At 41.0% G+C, this 18,662-nt stretch overlaps 1 protein-coding gene across 2 annotated transcripts in view; it reads left to right on the top strand.

The window, feature by feature from the left end:
* filip1l (filamin A interacting protein 1-like) overlaps positions 1-18,662 on the top strand; it is an 86,075-nt gene that overhangs the window by 9,658 nt on the left and 57,755 nt on the right. For both annotated transcript variants that reach the window (XM_005452359.4, XM_005452360.4), the window contains exon 2: positions 17,382-17,709. In XM_005452359.4, the coding sequence (XP_005452416.1) occupies positions 17,392-17,709 (318 nt within the window). In that variant the 5' untranslated portion in view covers positions 17,382-17,391. The remainder of the gene's footprint in view (positions 1-17,381; positions 17,710-18,662) is intronic.

The raw sequence follows: 18,662 nt of genomic DNA on the forward strand, positions 1-18,662 counted from the left end.
CTGGCATAGACTGTGAACTCACAATACATTAAAACTTTGGGGTAAACCCACCGTGACCCAAGAGGCAACATTAAATGACACTAAGCCAATCCTTTAACAGCCCAACTTGTTCATCGATTCGTTAATCTGTGAGAGGGTCTGCTTGCTTAGTGCCAGGTCCTTGAAGGGATCTAACAATGCAAGCTGCCATTAATGCAATGATCCATTTACCACACAGTAAATTAGACAGCAGCAGTGGTAAACTGGAAGAGCAAAACACATTTATGCTACATAAAAACAGACACTGAATGCTAAAATAAATAAGAAAAATATTGCTAAACTCCCTAACACTCCCTAACAAGTATGTACAGTGAAGCCAGTGGTAGTCTATGTAGCTAAATGAATATTTGGAAAAGATATTCACAGTCCAAAAGTTCCACAAGGCCACTCCCCAAAACATAAAAAAGTGCTGCCCTCTGCTGGCTGTTCGAAGCAGAGGGTCCTGTGAAAACTACTTTAAAACAAGACTCAACTTTAACCTCAAATTAAGAAAGACTCCAGCTGTTAAAACAATTTAGAAACATTTATAATGCCATAAAACTGTTGCTAAAAAGAGTGAAACGCCAAAAGAACATTTTATATCTTTTAAATGTTTAACAGTGCAGCTCTGTAGCTCATTGCCTTTGAGTAAAAAAAAAAAAAAAATGTAAATCATATAACACCTTGTGGCACTTGTGGCAAACACCAGACCAAATTGGCACCTACATGATTATATGGAATTAAAAATTAGGGAAACTTTTGAAGTCACACAGAAGTCAGTGAAGTATGTAAATAAATAAGTATTTAAATAAGTAAGTAACATTTATTTATTAAGCACATTTCTCAGACAAGTGGTCACAAAGCACTATACACAAAATAAAATCAATAAAAAAATTAAATGCCATAGAAACAGTACAAAAACAATAAATGAAATCAATAAAAGTATCAACAGAAATCCTGGTTAAATAAAAAGGTTTGTAACAGAATCATTTAGTTAACACACACTTTCTGATGTGAAGCGCTCTGCACAAAAAAACAATAAGCCCATCTCAAATCTCAAACCTAGCCTAAACCCTGCCTACACCGATCTGCTGACTATCTTGTAGAAAAGCATGTCCATGTCTTCAAGTGCCTGACATGGGAAGCTTATGAAAACGCATAAACAGCTGCAATATTTTTTGGTTGTATGTTTCTGTATCAGTTGATTTAAAGAAACTTGCTGCCCTTCACACTGGATTCATATACAATTGTTGACTTTTGCAGGTGTTTATATGTGTTTATCTTTGGGATTAAACAGAGGAGGAATGAGGTGTTGGGATGTGGGAGTTTGTGGGTGATCCATCATCTTACATGGTGGCCCTCGTGGTGACAGGCCATTTCAGCTATTCACACCTCCTTACCATCGTATCCATCTGGAGCTGCTCCATCATGCTGGGTACACAGGAGGGAGAGCAGGAACAGAGGATCAAGTTTAAAGAGAACTGGATGTTTGTTTGTTTTTTAAATTCTGCCTAATGTTGGAAAATTTGTGAAGATGTGCCTTGTTTGAGTGCTATAGGTGAAACTGGTATACATATAAGTGAAAAGAGAGCGCACATCCAGGCTCCAGTTGAATCTTTGAAGTCACTTATAAAAACATTCTTTTGAAGACAATGTTTTCAGTCCACAGGATCTTCCCCAGGCAAGTTTCAAAGAGTGAAAAACAGGCTCTTCTTTTACAGGCAATAATCAGCTCAGATTACTGTCCCTAGCAGGTGACAGTGGATCAAAACATCACCTTCAAAAGCAGGTTTCTAAAGAGAATTTAATTATTAAATTGTAGCCTAACAGTGTGCAGTCTGTTTCCCTTTTGTGGCAAAATATAAATGAAACTCCAAGTGAATACCAAATGAGGGGCGTGCAATAGAAATTCTATTTCACTGTGAACTAAATTAGCAGCTCTGTCAGCTTTAGCGCAACGAGGATGTGAACAGGATACAAATTTGTTTGGATACTGCAGAGCATCTTCTAAGCACTTTTTGAGTCCTAGCTTATTTTCATTGACTTCTCTTATTTCCTATTTCCTATTACAGGTTTCATTAAAACTATTGTACTTAAAATAACACATAAGACTTAGGAAGGCTCTTTTCATTTAGCACTATGAGTTCCACAGGAGGCCGGGCTACCTCATGCTGCACCTGGCTGCACCCCATCGAGTAAAACCAGCAGCTACTCAAACCCCCTCCCTGGGCCTTTTTTCAGGGTCAGGCCCAGGTAATGCTGTCCCAGAGTTGGGCAGTTTGCCTTGGGAGATCCTACCAGGAGCATATGTCCCTGACAACAAAGGTCCTGGGATCACAAAGGCACACGAACCCCACAATGATTCACGGAGGCTTGTCCACATTGAAAGGAGGCAGTTGAGGTTGTTTGTGCATTTGACTAGGATTCCTCCTAGGTGAGGTGTTCTGGTAATGTCCTACCATTAAGAGACCCCAGGACAGACCCAGGACATGCTGGACATATATATTTATTATGTATGTATATCTTGGCTGGCTTGGGGATGACCCAGTGTCCACCCAGGTGAGCTGAAGGAGGTGGCCAGTGAAAGGGGGATGTGCTTTTCTTTCCTTACTATCCTACCAATGCCCATAGCTTTTAGCGGTCAAAGTGGGCGTCCAGTTGGACAAAAATACCTTCAGTGCTGGAAATGTGCCAAACTTTTCCTTCTGAAATACAAAAGCGGTGCTAAAGCTTCAGTAGTAGCCATCAAAATGCAGCCAACATTGAAATACTTGACATCAAACCTGCACAAACATTTAACATTTAAAATAATTTTTAGCAAAGCAAATAAAATGCTATTAAACGTAGATGTTGCATAAATTTGATTAAAAATCAAGGTTACCACTCATCCTGCATTTCAAAAGTAGCCTTCCTAACATTGAATATTGATTAGTGCAGCTGTACAGCCAAGCAACAATCAACACTGACAAAGTCATGCAAACGTCTGAAACACACCGATGAACCTTCCACTGAACCGGATGACCCCTCACATTTGGTTTGTTCATTGTGCCATCCAGTGGAGTGACACCCCCTGGCAGCTCGTGGACAACTCAAGCTCCATCACTCCTCTTTCTCATAATCACCTGCTCCAGAAGCGACAAGGTTACAGTCTGATGACACTGAGCAAGAAGCACCTGCCAAAAAAATGAAAGCCAATACAGGATATTAAATATATCAGGCATGTTTAGACCGCGTATTGAGGCTGCCATGGGAGTCAGCTTGGCTAAACATAGAGCCTGTTTGAGTGGGTTTAAAGAGCAACAGTCACAGCGTGAGGCTCACTTGGTGTGCGTCATCTTCTGTTGCGCTCATGTTTGAATCAAAACAGTGTGACAGGCGCCATTAAAAAGTCATTTTGGTCTTAGTTCTGGTTAAGAGGTCGAAGAAGTTCTGCGCCGCTGTCTGGCTTTGTTTTCACGAGCTTGACCTTGTTAAATGCGCAGACCTCAACGTGAGGAAGAACAACAGCAAATCTCTGACATACAGTGAAGACCTAGACAATTAAAGATATTACTCACGCCTTCATGCAGACAAACACACACACTGTAAAACGCAACATTTGAAGCCAGCCGTGAGGTCATGAGAAAGATATCCTCTTGGCACCACAGTTGCTCAAATACAGACTAATACCAGGCAGAATACAGTACGTGTGTGTCTTTGTGCGTGCATTTACACATTTAGAGCAGCAACTGAAACAAACTGCATGTATGCTCGACCGCATTTCATGTTTCCAACTCGGGCCTTCTCCCCTATTCCTTTAAATGTAAACTAATGCTCTTCGTCTGTTTTCCCAGAGGATTAATCTCCTTCCCTGTCTTGTTTTTTATACGTGTTACCTGAATGAGCTCATCATTTGGAGAACAGTGTTTTGGCCATAGACTGCTTATATGGGTGTGAATAGTGAAGCCAATGGAGAAGCACTGAACCTGCTTCATTACTAGTGACCAGCAGAGGGTGACTCCTTTGGATGCAAAAAAAGTCAGATTGCATGGAAGATTTTGAGGACAGAAGTCTACTTCTCACTTCGTTTATTACCAAAGTCGACACAAGTGGCTTGCAGATAATGAGTGCAAAGGAAGTCAGGCTGTTTCAAAGTGATAGGGGACAACAGTAACTCAAATAACCACGGTAACCAAGGTCTGCAGAGTAGCATTTCTGAATGCACAATATGTCAAACCTTGAAGTAGATGGGCTCCAGCAGCAGAAGACCACATTAGGTCCACGTCAGTCAGTAAGAACAGGAAATGTTCAGAATTTGGCATAAACACATAAAAGCATGGATCCACGCTGCCTTGTATCAGCAGTTCAGGATGGTGGTGTAATGGTCTAGAGGATATTTTCTTGGCGCACTTTGGGCCCCTCAGTGCGCCAAAGTGCGCCACTCAGGTAGACAACAACACAGCCTACCTGAGTGTTGTTGCTGACCATGTCCATCCCTTTATGACCACAGTGCACCCATTTTGACGGCTGCTTACAGCAGGATAACACACCATGTCACAAAGTTCAGATAATCTAAAACTGGTTTCTTGAACATGACAAAGAGTTCACTGTACTCCAATGGCCTCCACAGCCACCAGGTTTCAATCCAGTAGAGCACCTTTGGGATGTGGTGGAACGGGAGATTCACATCATGAATGTGCAGCAAACAAATCTGAAGCAGCTCTGTGATGCTTTCATGTTAACATGGATCAAAATGTTCCCGGCACTTTCTTGAGTCATCCATGTGTATGAGTACCTTATTTCATCAACACCAAATGTCTGTAAAACACTAAAATCTCTCCATCAACAATATTCTTCATCGTGCAGATCCCTAAAAAAAAAGAAAAAAGAAACACTGATCCTGCAGATTTAAATGTTTTCTTTTGTGTGCCCCCTTTTTTACATTTACATTCAGAAAACCCAGGTTTGACTTTGAATATGCCGAATCACATTTGGAATATTCAACTGGATGTACCCAGAATGGCAGCATGGCGCCCCCTGTTGATGAACAGATACGTCCCTGCTGCCCACTGTGCAGCAGAGTGGCAGCACATTTTTACTAATCCAACAAGAACTGATGCCAAAAAACCCCAAAACAAATAACAGATATTCACCATGACTGTGCATGCAGAGCTATTTTTCTCTAGTCGATACCAGTAAAAAGCATCATCAGTGCTCCACTTGTGAAATGCTAGATTATTACTGAATCTGATGCCTGTCTCTGCGGCATAATCCATGTATTGGAAACGTGCTAAGATGACACTGTTACAGTTTCTGGCCAGTCCAAACATTTCATTGGGTTGCATCATCCCGCTGAGAGGAGGCCTAGATATAAGAAAAAAATGCCCAACCGTGCTCTTTTTCATTAGACGCACATTTCAGCAGCCATAAGCCCTGCAGCAGAAAGTCGCCATCATCCACCCTGCTGCTTTACAAAAACCAGCATGCCTACATCTGAGCTGAAACATCTCAATTCGTCTCCGAGCGTAACTCCTCCGCCGCTCTGGAGGAGTTACAGCTTGTGCCTGAAGCTGTGGACGACTTCAGTGCAGAGGAATTCCCAAAACTGCTTCTCCTGCTGCTTTACACTAATCCTCGCAGGAAACATCTTCAACGGTTTTACGGCACCTCTTCCAGCCTCGAGGCCCGAATGCTGGTCGCTACCTGTTGCTGCGGCAACCGCACTGTTTGTAAACATTTCACTGTTTCTCTTGGACTGGCGAAGGAAACCCCTCCAGCTGAGCGTGTTACTCTCTGACAGCCTTTCTCTGGGTGCTGACCTATTTAACAGTGTTTAATAACACTTTAAATGAAGCAGTATGAGTAGAAACACTAGACGTATATTTTTATTTTATAATGGAAACACTTTTCTCAAGAGGACCCACACCTTTTTTTTCCACAGTTTAAAAGTGTCCCTGTCCTCTCTAGAGGTGCCTATTTGCCCCTTAATGGGTATTACTGTGGCCATTAACACACAGTATGTGTGCCTGTATATGAGTAAAACACCTAGGTGCTGTTTCGGTGTAAACTCGCTGACTTTTGTTACATTATTGGCCTCTAAACTCGTACACTCTTAAACAGTTAAATACAAAACAGCAGACCTCTGCTAACAGCTGTGAAGCTCACTGTCTTGAGAGGTGCTTTTTATTTATTTCATTGAGTCTTTCTGTATTTTTGTCAAGTATTTTTTTTTTAATCTTTGATTTAAAAAAATGCTATAAGTAGTTTCTGTGGTGGCCCTGAGAGGTCACTCAAGGAAAGAGCAGCAAATAGAAAAACGTTGTACAACAAAACACAACTCAAGTTAAATAAAACAATGAAAATAGACATAAAAACAACAAACCCCCACAACAACACACTTTTGTGGCATTTTTTCCCCTATTTACTGGCGTTTTCTAAGTTGCAGTCTGTTTGACCTTTTAGGGCCACCATAGCTTTTTCTCCTTTCTGGCAAAAAAGTGATTTCCGGTATTTGAGATGTTGTAAATGGCTTGATTGTGTATAATATATCTCTCATTATGAGCCAGAAAGGACATCTCCGTCACTAGGGAGAAGCTGAAATCAACTTGATGTAGAGTGACGTTTATATATCTTTTATTTATCTGGGTAAAAAGTGTCACTGACATTAAAATGTCTTTTTCAAAGGAGATCTGACCGAGAGGGCAGCAGAAATGGCAACAAATGAAACAGCACAGTTCTATCAAGATATTGTAGGTGACAATAACACAAGGTCAAGAAGATCATTTCAAAACAGGTTATTTCTTTATGCACTGTGCAATCCGTTGTAAATCCTGTTTACAGCAGTCTGTTTACCAATATAAGCAAAGATATTAGGCATAAAATAAACACATATAAACATCAAAATCCCTTTTTTGGTGCAACTAAGTTTGAGCTAAAAGGAAAAGCGCTGATTTGGGATCTCACGGCATTGTGACCTTCTTTGGCTCCAAATGTGTTTGCAGTTTAATCATCGCTGACCCTCAAATTATATGTGTTCCTTTTTGCTATTAGAGCACATGGACTTGCATACACGAAAACGCATAATTATGATTGTGAATAATGATGCGTGTGATCGAAAACGAAGATGCCGTGACATCATTCAGCAGAAATGCATGCAGAGTTTATAATAACTAATGCAATAAACAGACTTATACAGTGACATGAAAGAACAGCATAGCTGGGACCAAACACTAAAACTGGACTTTGATTACACCAAACTCTGGTGGTGTTAAAAATAAGTGACATGTTACAGTTATGTGTGATAATGCACAGCGTTAAGTAAATTCTTCAAGGATTTCATTATGAATTTCCCCTCCATGGAGAACAACTTTCTATTTCACATCATCACTTTTAATGGTTCAAAGAGTAATTTTTTTCCATCTTCTGGGAGTAGAATAAATAGAATTTCCTCTTTACAGTAAAGGAACTGCTGTAAAATTGCAGGAACATTTGTACAATGTCCTGATCTTTGTAAATACAATTTGTGGTAAATGTTAATGCTGTTGAGTAATAAGACAGCAGCTGTAAAATGTTATTTTCAGTTAAGTCAAACTTGAGCTTGAGCTCATCTAAGCAAAACAATGATATATCAAGTCACGACACTGCCTGTGTTGGTTACTGCACTGGGTGTAATAATGTTGCCAAAAACATTCCTACGCTAGCGAAGTTTGAGGGGCTTCTATTTTGAAATGAAATTCTCAATATCCTCTTCTTAGCTGATAGGATGGTGTGGTCTTTTGCTAATGCAGCCCATCTGTTTCAGAGATGCTCTTCAGCATACCTTGGTAGTAACGAGTTGATTTTTTTGAGGGTTTTGTTTTTTTTTTCCTTTTTGCTTTCCTGTTATTTGAAACAGCCCAGTCATTCTCCTCTAACCTCTGGCATCGGCAAGGCATTTTCTCCCAGAGAACTGCTGCTCACTGAATAGTTTCTCTTTCTCTATAAACCCTAGAGATGGTTGTGTGGGAAAATCCCAGTAGTTCAACAGTTTCTGAAATAGTCCGACAACCATGCCAAAATCCACGATTGTTGGAGTCCACTGTAAAAAAAGCAGCCTCATGCTGGGAACGACTGTTTTTGTACAGCTTATAGTTACAGAAACCTCACATTTAACATCTGTTGTTTCTTTTTAATAGAAGCTTTTGAGGTAAGCTAACCTGTTGCTGCCTCAAAGCTGAAATGATTTTTCCCAGTCCTGGTTTAGAGGTATTTTAATCTGTAACCCGGCTAACACTGACAATTCTGTTTGCGCTGAATGAAAAACATCTGTGTCAAAGCTTTTTAGGAACCACGATAAGCGAAAAAGCTGTTGTTTTTTTTTTTTTAGTAACACTGGGTATGTTCCATCCAAATCCAGTGGGATTTGGGAAAGGTTACCTCTTAAAGTGATTCTAAGTGGTGATTTAGTCCACACTCTGTTCAGTAAGCTGCACACTACCAGAAGATCCTCCAGAGGATAAACTGCTGCCCCTCCATCTTTCCCACCCCTCTCTTCCCTTTCTCTGCTCTCTTTTGATCTGCATTTCTCTTCCCCTCAATCATCCCGACAGCAGCGTGATGTCAGGCTGCAGGAATTTTCTCTGTAATTTCTCGGTGTGTGTGTCTTTGCAGCGGTGGGTGTGTGCACGCATGCATATGTTCTGTGTGTGTCTGCGAGATTTCTGCTCGCATGCCACCAGCTTGCTGTTTGCATTTCAATGTATGTGTGTGTGTGTTTGGCTGGAAAAGAGTGAGGTACCTTCTCTTTGTAGCACACCTGTTTGCTCACCTTTCACCCCAGCGACTTTAATGGCCCTTTTCCTCTGCTTCACTTCCAACACACATAAAAAGTGAAGTCATCACTTCAGTAAAAAAAAAAAAAGGCCTCTTTTATCTTTCAGGGATACCAAATGCTTATAGAAGAGAGTCCTGATGCCCTGATGAGTTGTTTTCTTAAAAGGCTGAATAACATCTGGGGAAAGGCTTTTTTTTCTCGTGCCTTAATGTGGCACAGAACAGGCCTGGTCTAAGATTGTGAGTCCCAGCAGTCCTAGAAAAGACCTAATATCATAAAGCTCCATAATAATAAGCCTAATCGCTTTTTGACGAATTCACATGTGTGATAAAATAACTTAATGGCCATTATAACTGGCCTTATAAGGCTTTATGAGTTAGTGACTGCCTGGCTGGCTGGCTGGCTTGGTGAGTTCATTGCGTAAAAACTCTTTGAATGAATGAGCCTTTTGACCTGGTAGGAAGTCAAAGAAACCTTGGTGGTCTCTGCTAGACAAGACTAAACTGCCAACTGTTTCCAGTAACAGCTCTGCTTTTGGCTTCGGACATCGTCCTCTTTGCCTAATGAGAGCACAAGGTAATGGAAGGGCCTCGGGAAAGGCAGGGGGGAGAACTCATGACTAAATAATTTAGCTCTTTTCATTAATAGCGCCACACCAGAATGGACGCCAGTGTTCGTCTGTCAGTTTGTCAGTACATCATTGGCTCCAGACAGATCAGCCCCAACATTAAAACCACTGACAGGTGAAGTAAACCTTGAGTCTTACTGTGAAACACACCACATGTCCAAACAAGCTCATAGATAGATAGCTTGACACTTTATTAATCCCCTCAGGGAAATTCAGGTATCCTGTAGACATAAAGTAAGCACAGGCAAAGCATAAAATGTCCACAATACATAAAAGCAGTAAAAGAAACAAATAAAAGGTGCAAATCATCCCCGTAAAACTAATGATCAGTGTTATAAAATATAATAGCAGCGGGGCTAAAGGGGTTCAATATAAGGAGATATCAACTCCATGCCTCATGGCAATGGGACTCCACAGTGGCAGCAGGAAAATACCAAATGCAGACAACACTGACCTGGCTGCCAGTCCCCTCACATCTCCATCAGATCAATCATTCATGCGATGGGTGAGAGTGAACCCAATCCATGGAGGCCTCACCACGCAGCCCTGAGGACCCGATGGATCCCCTGCCAACGACTTGGTGGTAATATTAGACCATTAATTTTAATGTCGTGGCATTTTTCAACAGCTGTTGGATGGATTACGATAAACTCTCTCTGTGTTTATACACCACTCTGTATTTAATCATTAGATATTAATAATCTCTGGATCTCTTCCACAGTCTGTCTTTTTTCCTGTCTCTACTTTTCCCCACCCGGCCTCCCCCCTCTGAGCCTGGTTCTGCTGGAGGGTTTTTCCTGTTGAAAGGGAGTTTTTCCTTTCCACTGTCGCCATGTGTTTTGTCATAGTGGGGCGTTTGATTTGGGGTTTTCTTTCTAGTACTGTGGAGTCTTTACCTTGCAAAAACGTGTTGAAGTGACTGTTGTTGCAATTTGTTGCTATATAAATAAAACAGAACTGAATTGAATTAGATTGAATACAGACTCTTGGGGTGCCCAGATGATGACTGTCCAACAAAACTGCTTGTTGTTGTCTACAAAAACTGAACCGTAGATGGATGGGTGTCAACATTGTTTCCAGATAGAATAGATTACAAATTAAGAGCAGATTACTGCAAAAAAGAAATGAAATGCATTTGTTTTTGGTTGTGAGCAGACATCCACACAATGTTTTCACCACTTAAACTAATATTGCTGAACTTTAACTATTTATGGTTTTGTACATCTAAATTCAGTTTCAGTTGTTGCATGGTGAACTTCATGTGAAGGGTTGTGAGCTTGGGCCACAACGTTGTTACTTCGCATTCTTTCTACTGAGAAACTTTTTTAAAATTTTGTTTATTCATTTTAGTGTGATCTATAAAGACAACAGAAATAATAATAACTTTTCAAATTAAGAGCATTCAAAAACAACAAATATAAAAAGACATAACTAACATTTAACATTAACATTTCCACCCTGTGGCCTGTTCCTGGTGGGGTGGTTAGTATAGCAAGCAGGTCCTGGGTTCACATTGCTGCATGTTCTCCCAGACAGGCCTAATTCCACAGTCCAAAAACACACATGGGGTTAGGCTAATTGGTATTAATGGTTATAGGCCTAAATGTAAATTTGTCCACTAATTATTTATTTAATTGATGCCCAGATACCCACAAAATTAATTAAAATTTCCATCAGTTATGCTCTTGTGTAAATAAATGCTAATATGAGATGAATGCAGAAGTTTTTTAAAATTTCATTCTTTCTGACAGTTAGCCAGGGGAAATGACTCTGGCTGCTTAAAGGTTGATGAGAAAGTGACCCCCACTGGACTAATGACCTCAGTATAGACTTCTTTAGTGGTATATAGTTGGATGCACCCACTTCACCTCTACATTAACTCAGTGCCATGTTCATTTAGTGAAGTCTGCTCCCAAAGATGATAAAGCAACTTGTGATTTAGGGCGGGGCTGTGTGGTGATTGAAAATCCACTACTGTGTAAGCCTGCAACACCCCTCAGCTTCACGGTTTGTCATCGCTCGTCACATTTAACTTCAAAATATCAAGATGGCATCTTCACCAACCAACAGGTGGTGTCATGGTGGTTCACACCCATCTTTTATATACAGTCTATGTCTACAAGCTGGAAAACTAAGATTGTTGTTGTTTTAGCTTACTCACTGTTTAGCTCAAAACACCACTTAGCCAAATTATATCAGGAAGCTGTGCCAGCATGGGCTCTGTGTGTGGGTACACACCCACATGTAAGTGTATACACACCTCAAAATGAGAAGCTGTTGAGATGTTTAAACCAAACGCACACAGACATGCACACACACCTATTAATTCTCCCTCTGTGTCCAATTGTGTTTGTGCTTGAGTGATTCTCTTTTAGTGTGTTTGTCTTTATTGCCAAAAAGCACACTGAGCGGCCAACTGTGTTGCATAAGATCTGAGCACCTGTTAATCATAACATCAACTCCTGGCGCTGATCTTCGCTCACAAAATGAAAAATGAGTGGAGTTTATTCAAAGCGCGCTGACAAGCACGCCTTACTCTGGTTGGATGGGATTAGTGAGAGGACAAAGCGCGGTTAAGTCATCCCTGGGCAGTTTCACACATGTCGCACGCCCGTTCATTCATGCTGTTTGTGTCAATAAGCACTTCGGCAGATGGAAATGGTGATCTGTTGTTATTATATGAGAATCGCAGGTAGAAACACGATAGCTTGAGCAGGTTGACAGTTGGATAATACGATGACTTCATCTGAAATATTGACAGGTCTGAACTGGTTTTCGGCTTTGAACACAGTCAAAGTTTTCCCCAGTTATACTTTGGCTATACACAGAAACTCCCACCCATCCATTCATCCGCTTATCCAATCAAGGGTCACGGGGGTGCTGGAGATGATCCCAGCTACCATAGGGTAAGAAGCAGGGAGCACCCTGGACGGGTCACCAGTCCATCGCAGGGGTAACAAAGGCAGACTCCACAGAGAAAGGCCCCGGCCAGATGGTGGATTCAAGCCCTGGCTAACCCTCCTACGCCCCCCACGATAGAAACTCATTCACTAAAATGGTCCTGACAGGGTTATCCAAGGTTTCTGTCCACACATGGTGACCAGTTACCGGAACTTGGTCTTCACACCTTCTCTGCTGACAACAACAATGTCATGGAGAAAATATGGCCTCACACCAGCTTTTGAGAGCTATTGTTTTTCCGACTCCTCGGGTGAAGGAAGGCCTGAAAAAAATTTCCAAACAGCATCTTTTTTTTTTTGTTTTTGTTAGTTTTTTCTTGCTTTGTTTGTAAGCTTTGCTTTCTCTTGGCACTGCTGCCTTCCAAAGTCTATTTACATCCTGTGTTTGTTTAGATTTGGACGGTGCTGCTGATCCTGCAGAGCAGATGATGGGATTTTAACAGTTAACAGCGATTAACTCCAGTGTTATCACATCGATCAGCCGAAGTCTGCTCCATCAAATCGTTTTGTTTGTTTTTTTACCCCCTTGCATTTAGAAAGAAAAAAGAAAGGTGTTTTGTGCTGTGTAACTACAGTCAAACAAATTAGTTTCCCATCTGTTTAAAAATACATCAGCACAGCTGGCCGGCTTGCTTTCGCGCACCCTTTCTAATGTTTCCAAAGATTCCTCTGCTTTCATCTTGGTTTCCTGTAACCAATAATACAGATCAGAAAAATCAGGGTCATCACTCACCAGAGATACAACGCTGATCTCAAAACTCATTTATTTGACTCCCACCAGGACTGCAGGGGACTGATTTGGAGAAACATCAGATCCGATCCGATCCTGAGCTATTTTCCCGTTCCCTCAGTGAACATTTTCATTTTTTTTATGAAGTATGTGATGTATTTCTGATCCATCTTGGAAATTTTGCAGATACGTGATACTTGCACATGTAAGAATCCCAGCAGGGCTTTACGTGTCTGTGACCCTTGGATTTGTTGCGCAATCCCAGATCAAATCTGCGCTCTCCAGCCCCAAATATGTATCTTGCATTTGTGAACTTGAACAGGCTGCAGTTGTGCTGTAGTGACTAATAGCTGCGTTTCATTAGGACACTTACTGTTCTGATGACACAGGCTGAACCGCGTGTTTGCTTTACATATTGCAAGCACATTACTTAATTCTTCACAGACACACTTGCTCACACATTCGAAGAGCTCTGTCTATCGCCTGTAGCCCAGATCTCTGAGTAAGCCGATGTGGAGTCTGTCTTAGACTGCAGGGAATTACCTCAGCTCTGAATCATGTGGCGCCTTGCCTAGAGTGTGCACAATGCAATCAGCCAGCCATCTTTCTTACTCATAAACTGTCAGAGGGCCTCACACAGAGGCTGGACACGAACTGCAGGAGTCGAGTCAAACACACTGTTTCTTTCTGTGTTCCAATTGGGCCGTATTAGGATTAAAAATACGACTTGAACTTTGTGTTAAATAGTAAGCAGATACAGTTCAAACAGAGCGCACATAGGCACACATCACAAGCCTAGGTGTAGCTGGGGTGTCTCCAAATAAGCTGTGCAGGTGTAGCTGAGCCACACTCAGACATATGGCTGTTGGGCCAGACATCCTGGTAAGATGATGGAGGAGCACAACGCTGGAATGACATAGGCTAAAATAATAACTTTTGTAACTTTCATGGTATGTGTGTTGTTGTTGTTGTTGTTGTTGTTGTTGTTGTTTTTTAATCTAGTGTGATCTGTAATTTTTAATACACATGCACAGCCCTAAAGTTGATCTTCTGTTTTCTAAGTAGATGTTCACTGTATGTAAAATGCTTTCAGTAGAATTGTATTTAACACAAATGGAAGGGGAAACTGTTTTATTATAGGTGCAGTGAATGCAGTGGCTTTCCTGGTCAGGCAACTTGAGATAAAATTTAACCTAAATGACTCTGAAACACCTAAAACTACTCTTGCACAGTGTTGTACTGTAATTAAAAATCCCGACCCAGCTCTCATTTCTTCATACTTTGCTTCCAAGCTGTCAGACTTTCTTGTAACTTCTAAAGTGGTCTTGAGCAACAGTTCTCCAGGCTACTCATTTTCAGTCCAGTCCTTGTACCTGACTGTATTGCGAGGATTTTTTATCTTTATTTTTAAGCCACTTAAAAATGTGGGAATCCTCTTAAAAAACATAAGCCTGCAGTGGGATATGGTCGGTGACTCAGCTTTTCTGACTGGAGCTTTAAAAAATGGGGCACACACCTACACAAACATTTTGCCTTGATGTTTAAAAAAAACATGTAAGATACGATTGTGGTAAGCTCAGAAGTTGGCTGACTCTACTCGTTTTAATCCGCACTTTAAAGACAGTTTTAAATCTTATAAAGCAGCAAAAAGCTACAAACATGTTTTTACTGCAAACTGTGTGTCTGAAATCTAAACAGTAACAGGATCTGATAAAACAGCGGGCGCTGGAATGATTTTACTCTGACACCTTGACTTTTGGCATTCAGCGGTGCCCAGCTGACAGTCTCCTTCAGATATGTTGTCATTCTTTACCATGTCTTTACTCGTGATTTAAGTACAGCACAATGTCGATGAAAGATGGACTTTTAGTATTTCATTACATACAGTACTGTACAAAAGGTTTGACCTACCCTTCATTGCTTCCAATGAGTCAGACCTCCAGATTTTCTGAAGGTCCTTTAACATTTTTCTTTGGACACTGGCTGCTTTTTCACTCATTTTCAGTCCAGTCCTTGTACCTGACAATTTTCAGATAATCTTTGTGTGTTAAGCCACTTAAATCTGACCTACGAATCAGTCAAACATAAAAAAAAAAATCATGTATGTTTGCACGTTTCAATAACTCACTGCACACATCTCAGATTTTTCTAGCAAATTATAGAGAAATGAAGGGTGGCTTAAGACTTTTTCTATACTATATATATTGTACTATATATATAACTTGTTCTGTTATTAACTATTTATTAATAGCATCTTACCTCCCTTTCCCTTGTCCTTGCTGTCATTTCGAGCTGCTTTAGTTGGTTCCCCTTCAAAGAAAATCAACATACTCTAATCCCAGTATTTCTGTCACTGTCCCTTTCATATCTATTTACCAGGAGTACAGTATTGCATTATGTTATGTTGCTCAGTTACAAATTACAAAATAAATGTAACCAAGTATACTGTTGTGAAATATGTCTGTTAGCCAGAACTGCCACTTTTGAGCTCAGTTAGTTGGACTCATTTTGATGTGAGTGGAGCCGGATGAATTATGATGTAATGCCTTTGGGCAGCTTATTCTCTCTCACATCAAACAGAAATGAGTCTCAGCATGTTTCAGTTCTGGTTTGTCTTTTGAATATATTTACTTTAGCCGAGCATAATGCTGAAAAAGTAATAAATTACTTGGCAAAAGAGCTTTCAAAGGGGTTTCTTTGCCTGCAAGCTTGTAGCTTGCATTCATCTATTTATCATAGTTTGATTTGTCATAGTCAATGAGCCCCTGAATAGCCCATTCATGAACCAGATGCCACAAAGGCACACTGTATATGCCAAACAGACATTGGTAGGTAGCCACAATGCTTTTTATTCACAGCACACACCATCATCTACCCTAATGTTAACCCTTTTTCTAACCACACTCTGGGCCCACCTATCATCATATGTAAAACTAACAGAGTAGGTACACATTAAGAATACAGAACTCAGGGGTCTGACTGATTTTGGCTGCTTTTTCTAGGTAAAAAAAGAAAGAAAGAAATAAAGCACTTTCTGGGAAAATTCACCAGCTGCTAATGACTGTCAGCAGTTCTGGGTAATTCGCTGCGACAGGACTAAAGGTCCCGGGTCCAAAAACGGTTCTGGTGCTGTCAGAAAATTGGTGGACTAATCGGGCTTTGTGGCCAGTGGTACGACGTGGTGATGATGAATCAATTCCGCTGAGTGACTAGTAATAACACAGTAGGGAATGACGACATGCCGCCGCGCTGTACGCATTGCAAATATGGAACTGGATGCAGGTCTAGTTTATGACCTACTTCTGGACGATGACAGGTTACATCTGCTGTGTGTGATGAGATCTCCCTGCGGAGTCCAGCATGTTAATAAAAACATGCTTCAGGATACAGACAAGACACTGATGAGAAAGGTCCCCTCTTAAACACTTTTCCTGTCATTGAATGAGTACTTTTGGTGGACTATTTTCATTGTTCCTCTGCCCTCTTTAAATATGCTTGCAGAACCAGTCCTGCAAGTGCACCCATCAAGCATTCGAGGGCTCTTAAATGGCACCATTACCCACTAAGGCCTTAATCAGGGATGTCAAACTCACTGTACAGCCCACTTTGATCTTAAGTGGGCCGGACCAGTGAGACTCCCCTTTCTATTGGTATAAAGAAGTTTAACTACACCCTTAATCCCTGAGATATGTTTGTATTAGAGAAAGAAGTGAAAGTCCTAATGTACATCTCAGATTTCCTGCAACAAAGCTACTGTAGTAAATGAAAGAAAGCTGTCACCATGACACGCAAAAAATTATACGTAATAAATGTGTAAAATTGCAGAAGAAGTCCTGGTAGCTCGTTGCCATGACATGCCATTAAACTTTTTGTGGTAATTCACAGAAGATGTCCTCTTTTAATGTAATAATAATAATAATAATAATAATAATAATAATAATGTGGATCATTGTAGTTAAAAAAACAAAACAAAAAGGTTTTTGTTGTTTAATTCCTTATCTATTACTGTCTGTTGTAATATGAATGAATGGTCATGGGGGAAAAGCTGTAAAACTAATAAAAATACAGTTAAAGGTCAAAACTTTATGCAATTCTTCACTTGTTTCAAAACTGCCCATCTGAGTTTTTTGGAGTTGGAGTCTTTGTCTGGCCAATTTTGTCCCGTGAGACGAATGACAGAAAAGACAAATATATAAATGTACATTTATCTGCATACAGACAGTAACAAGCGTGTTCCTGTCTTTCACTGAACAGGTAGACGAACATGCGATCCCGCAGCAATAGTCTGGAGGATGTAACCAAGGCCAAGCTGGCGCAGCAGGCAGACACTCGCAAGAGATCTGCAGAGCGAGACGAGCCCTCTGGAAGGGCAGAGCGTCGCGGTCGACACCGCGAGCCACCAGATGACACCGGCACCATTCAGAGGAACAACAAGACTCCCAAGAAGAGCACCAGCGCAGGAGGAAGTGGGTGCAGCAGCAGTGCCAGCGGCGCTGCCAAGGGTGGTCGAAGGGAGAAGGGCAGGGACCTTTCCCGTGATGACCTTGTCTTTCTTCTGAGTTTGCTTGAAGGAGAGCTACAGGTAATCCAAACAGTAGAGATGACTAGGTGAATGTGGATTTAGCCCAGACAACATATAACCATTAAAGCAGCAGATAGGCCTGCAGACATGGCACCAGCCCCTGGCTTAGCGCGCAGTGCGCTCTCAAGTTGGTCTGTGTTAACAGACAGCTGACAGCTGAGGCTACTTCCTGTTTCCTACACTAGAGCCGAGAATTGCCTGGCAGTAGGGATGGAAACTGATAAGAATTTATATTGATTCCATTATTAATATCAGTTATTCATTTGATTCCTTATCAATTCCCTTATCGATTCTCATTGGCTCCATTTTGAGAGTCACCACCATCGCTAAGCAGCAATAAAGAAGTTACACTCATGAAAAGAATTGCATGCTGTGGGTCAAATGTTTTCACGTCTGTTGAGGTATTTCTCCTCTTTGTTGTGATCAGTGTTGGAGTCGTTACTCAAAAAAGTAATTTTTACAAATATAACACTGAACACTTTTCTTGAAAGTAATACAGTACCTAACTTAATTACTCCCGGCAAAAAGTAATTCTTCCTGCTACTGGTTACATTACTCCAATGGTACTTTGTAAAACAACTGAAACACACTGTCTCATAATCACCATTTAACAATATAAACCTGAGGCTACAAACCCCACACACCAACACAAATCCCTAATGCAGACACACACACGTCTCTAAGATCTCTCTCTTAGTAGAATACAAAGCTGGCTGCACAAAGCAAAGATGAAAACCAGCACAAAAAAAGCAATCGCCACAGTGATTCTGCTTTAGAAATGTGAACAGGTAGAAAGGAAGGCTGCAGCCTGACTGCTCATCTGCTTGTTACCTGTTGAAGTTAAGAGTCTGGCTGTTGGGCTCGACATTCACTCAGCTTTCACTCTGGGTCCCTCACTGGCCCTCTATAGCTTGCATAGCTTCTGAAACTTACTCAGTATGTTTCACCGCAGA

The sequence above is a fragment of the Oreochromis niloticus genome, linkage group LG23 (genome assembly GCF_001858045.2).
Source record: "Oreochromis niloticus isolate F11D_XX linkage group LG23, O_niloticus_UMD_NMBU, whole genome shotgun sequence".
Taxonomy (NCBI): Eukaryota; Metazoa; Chordata; class Actinopteri; order Cichliformes; family Cichlidae; genus Oreochromis; species Oreochromis niloticus.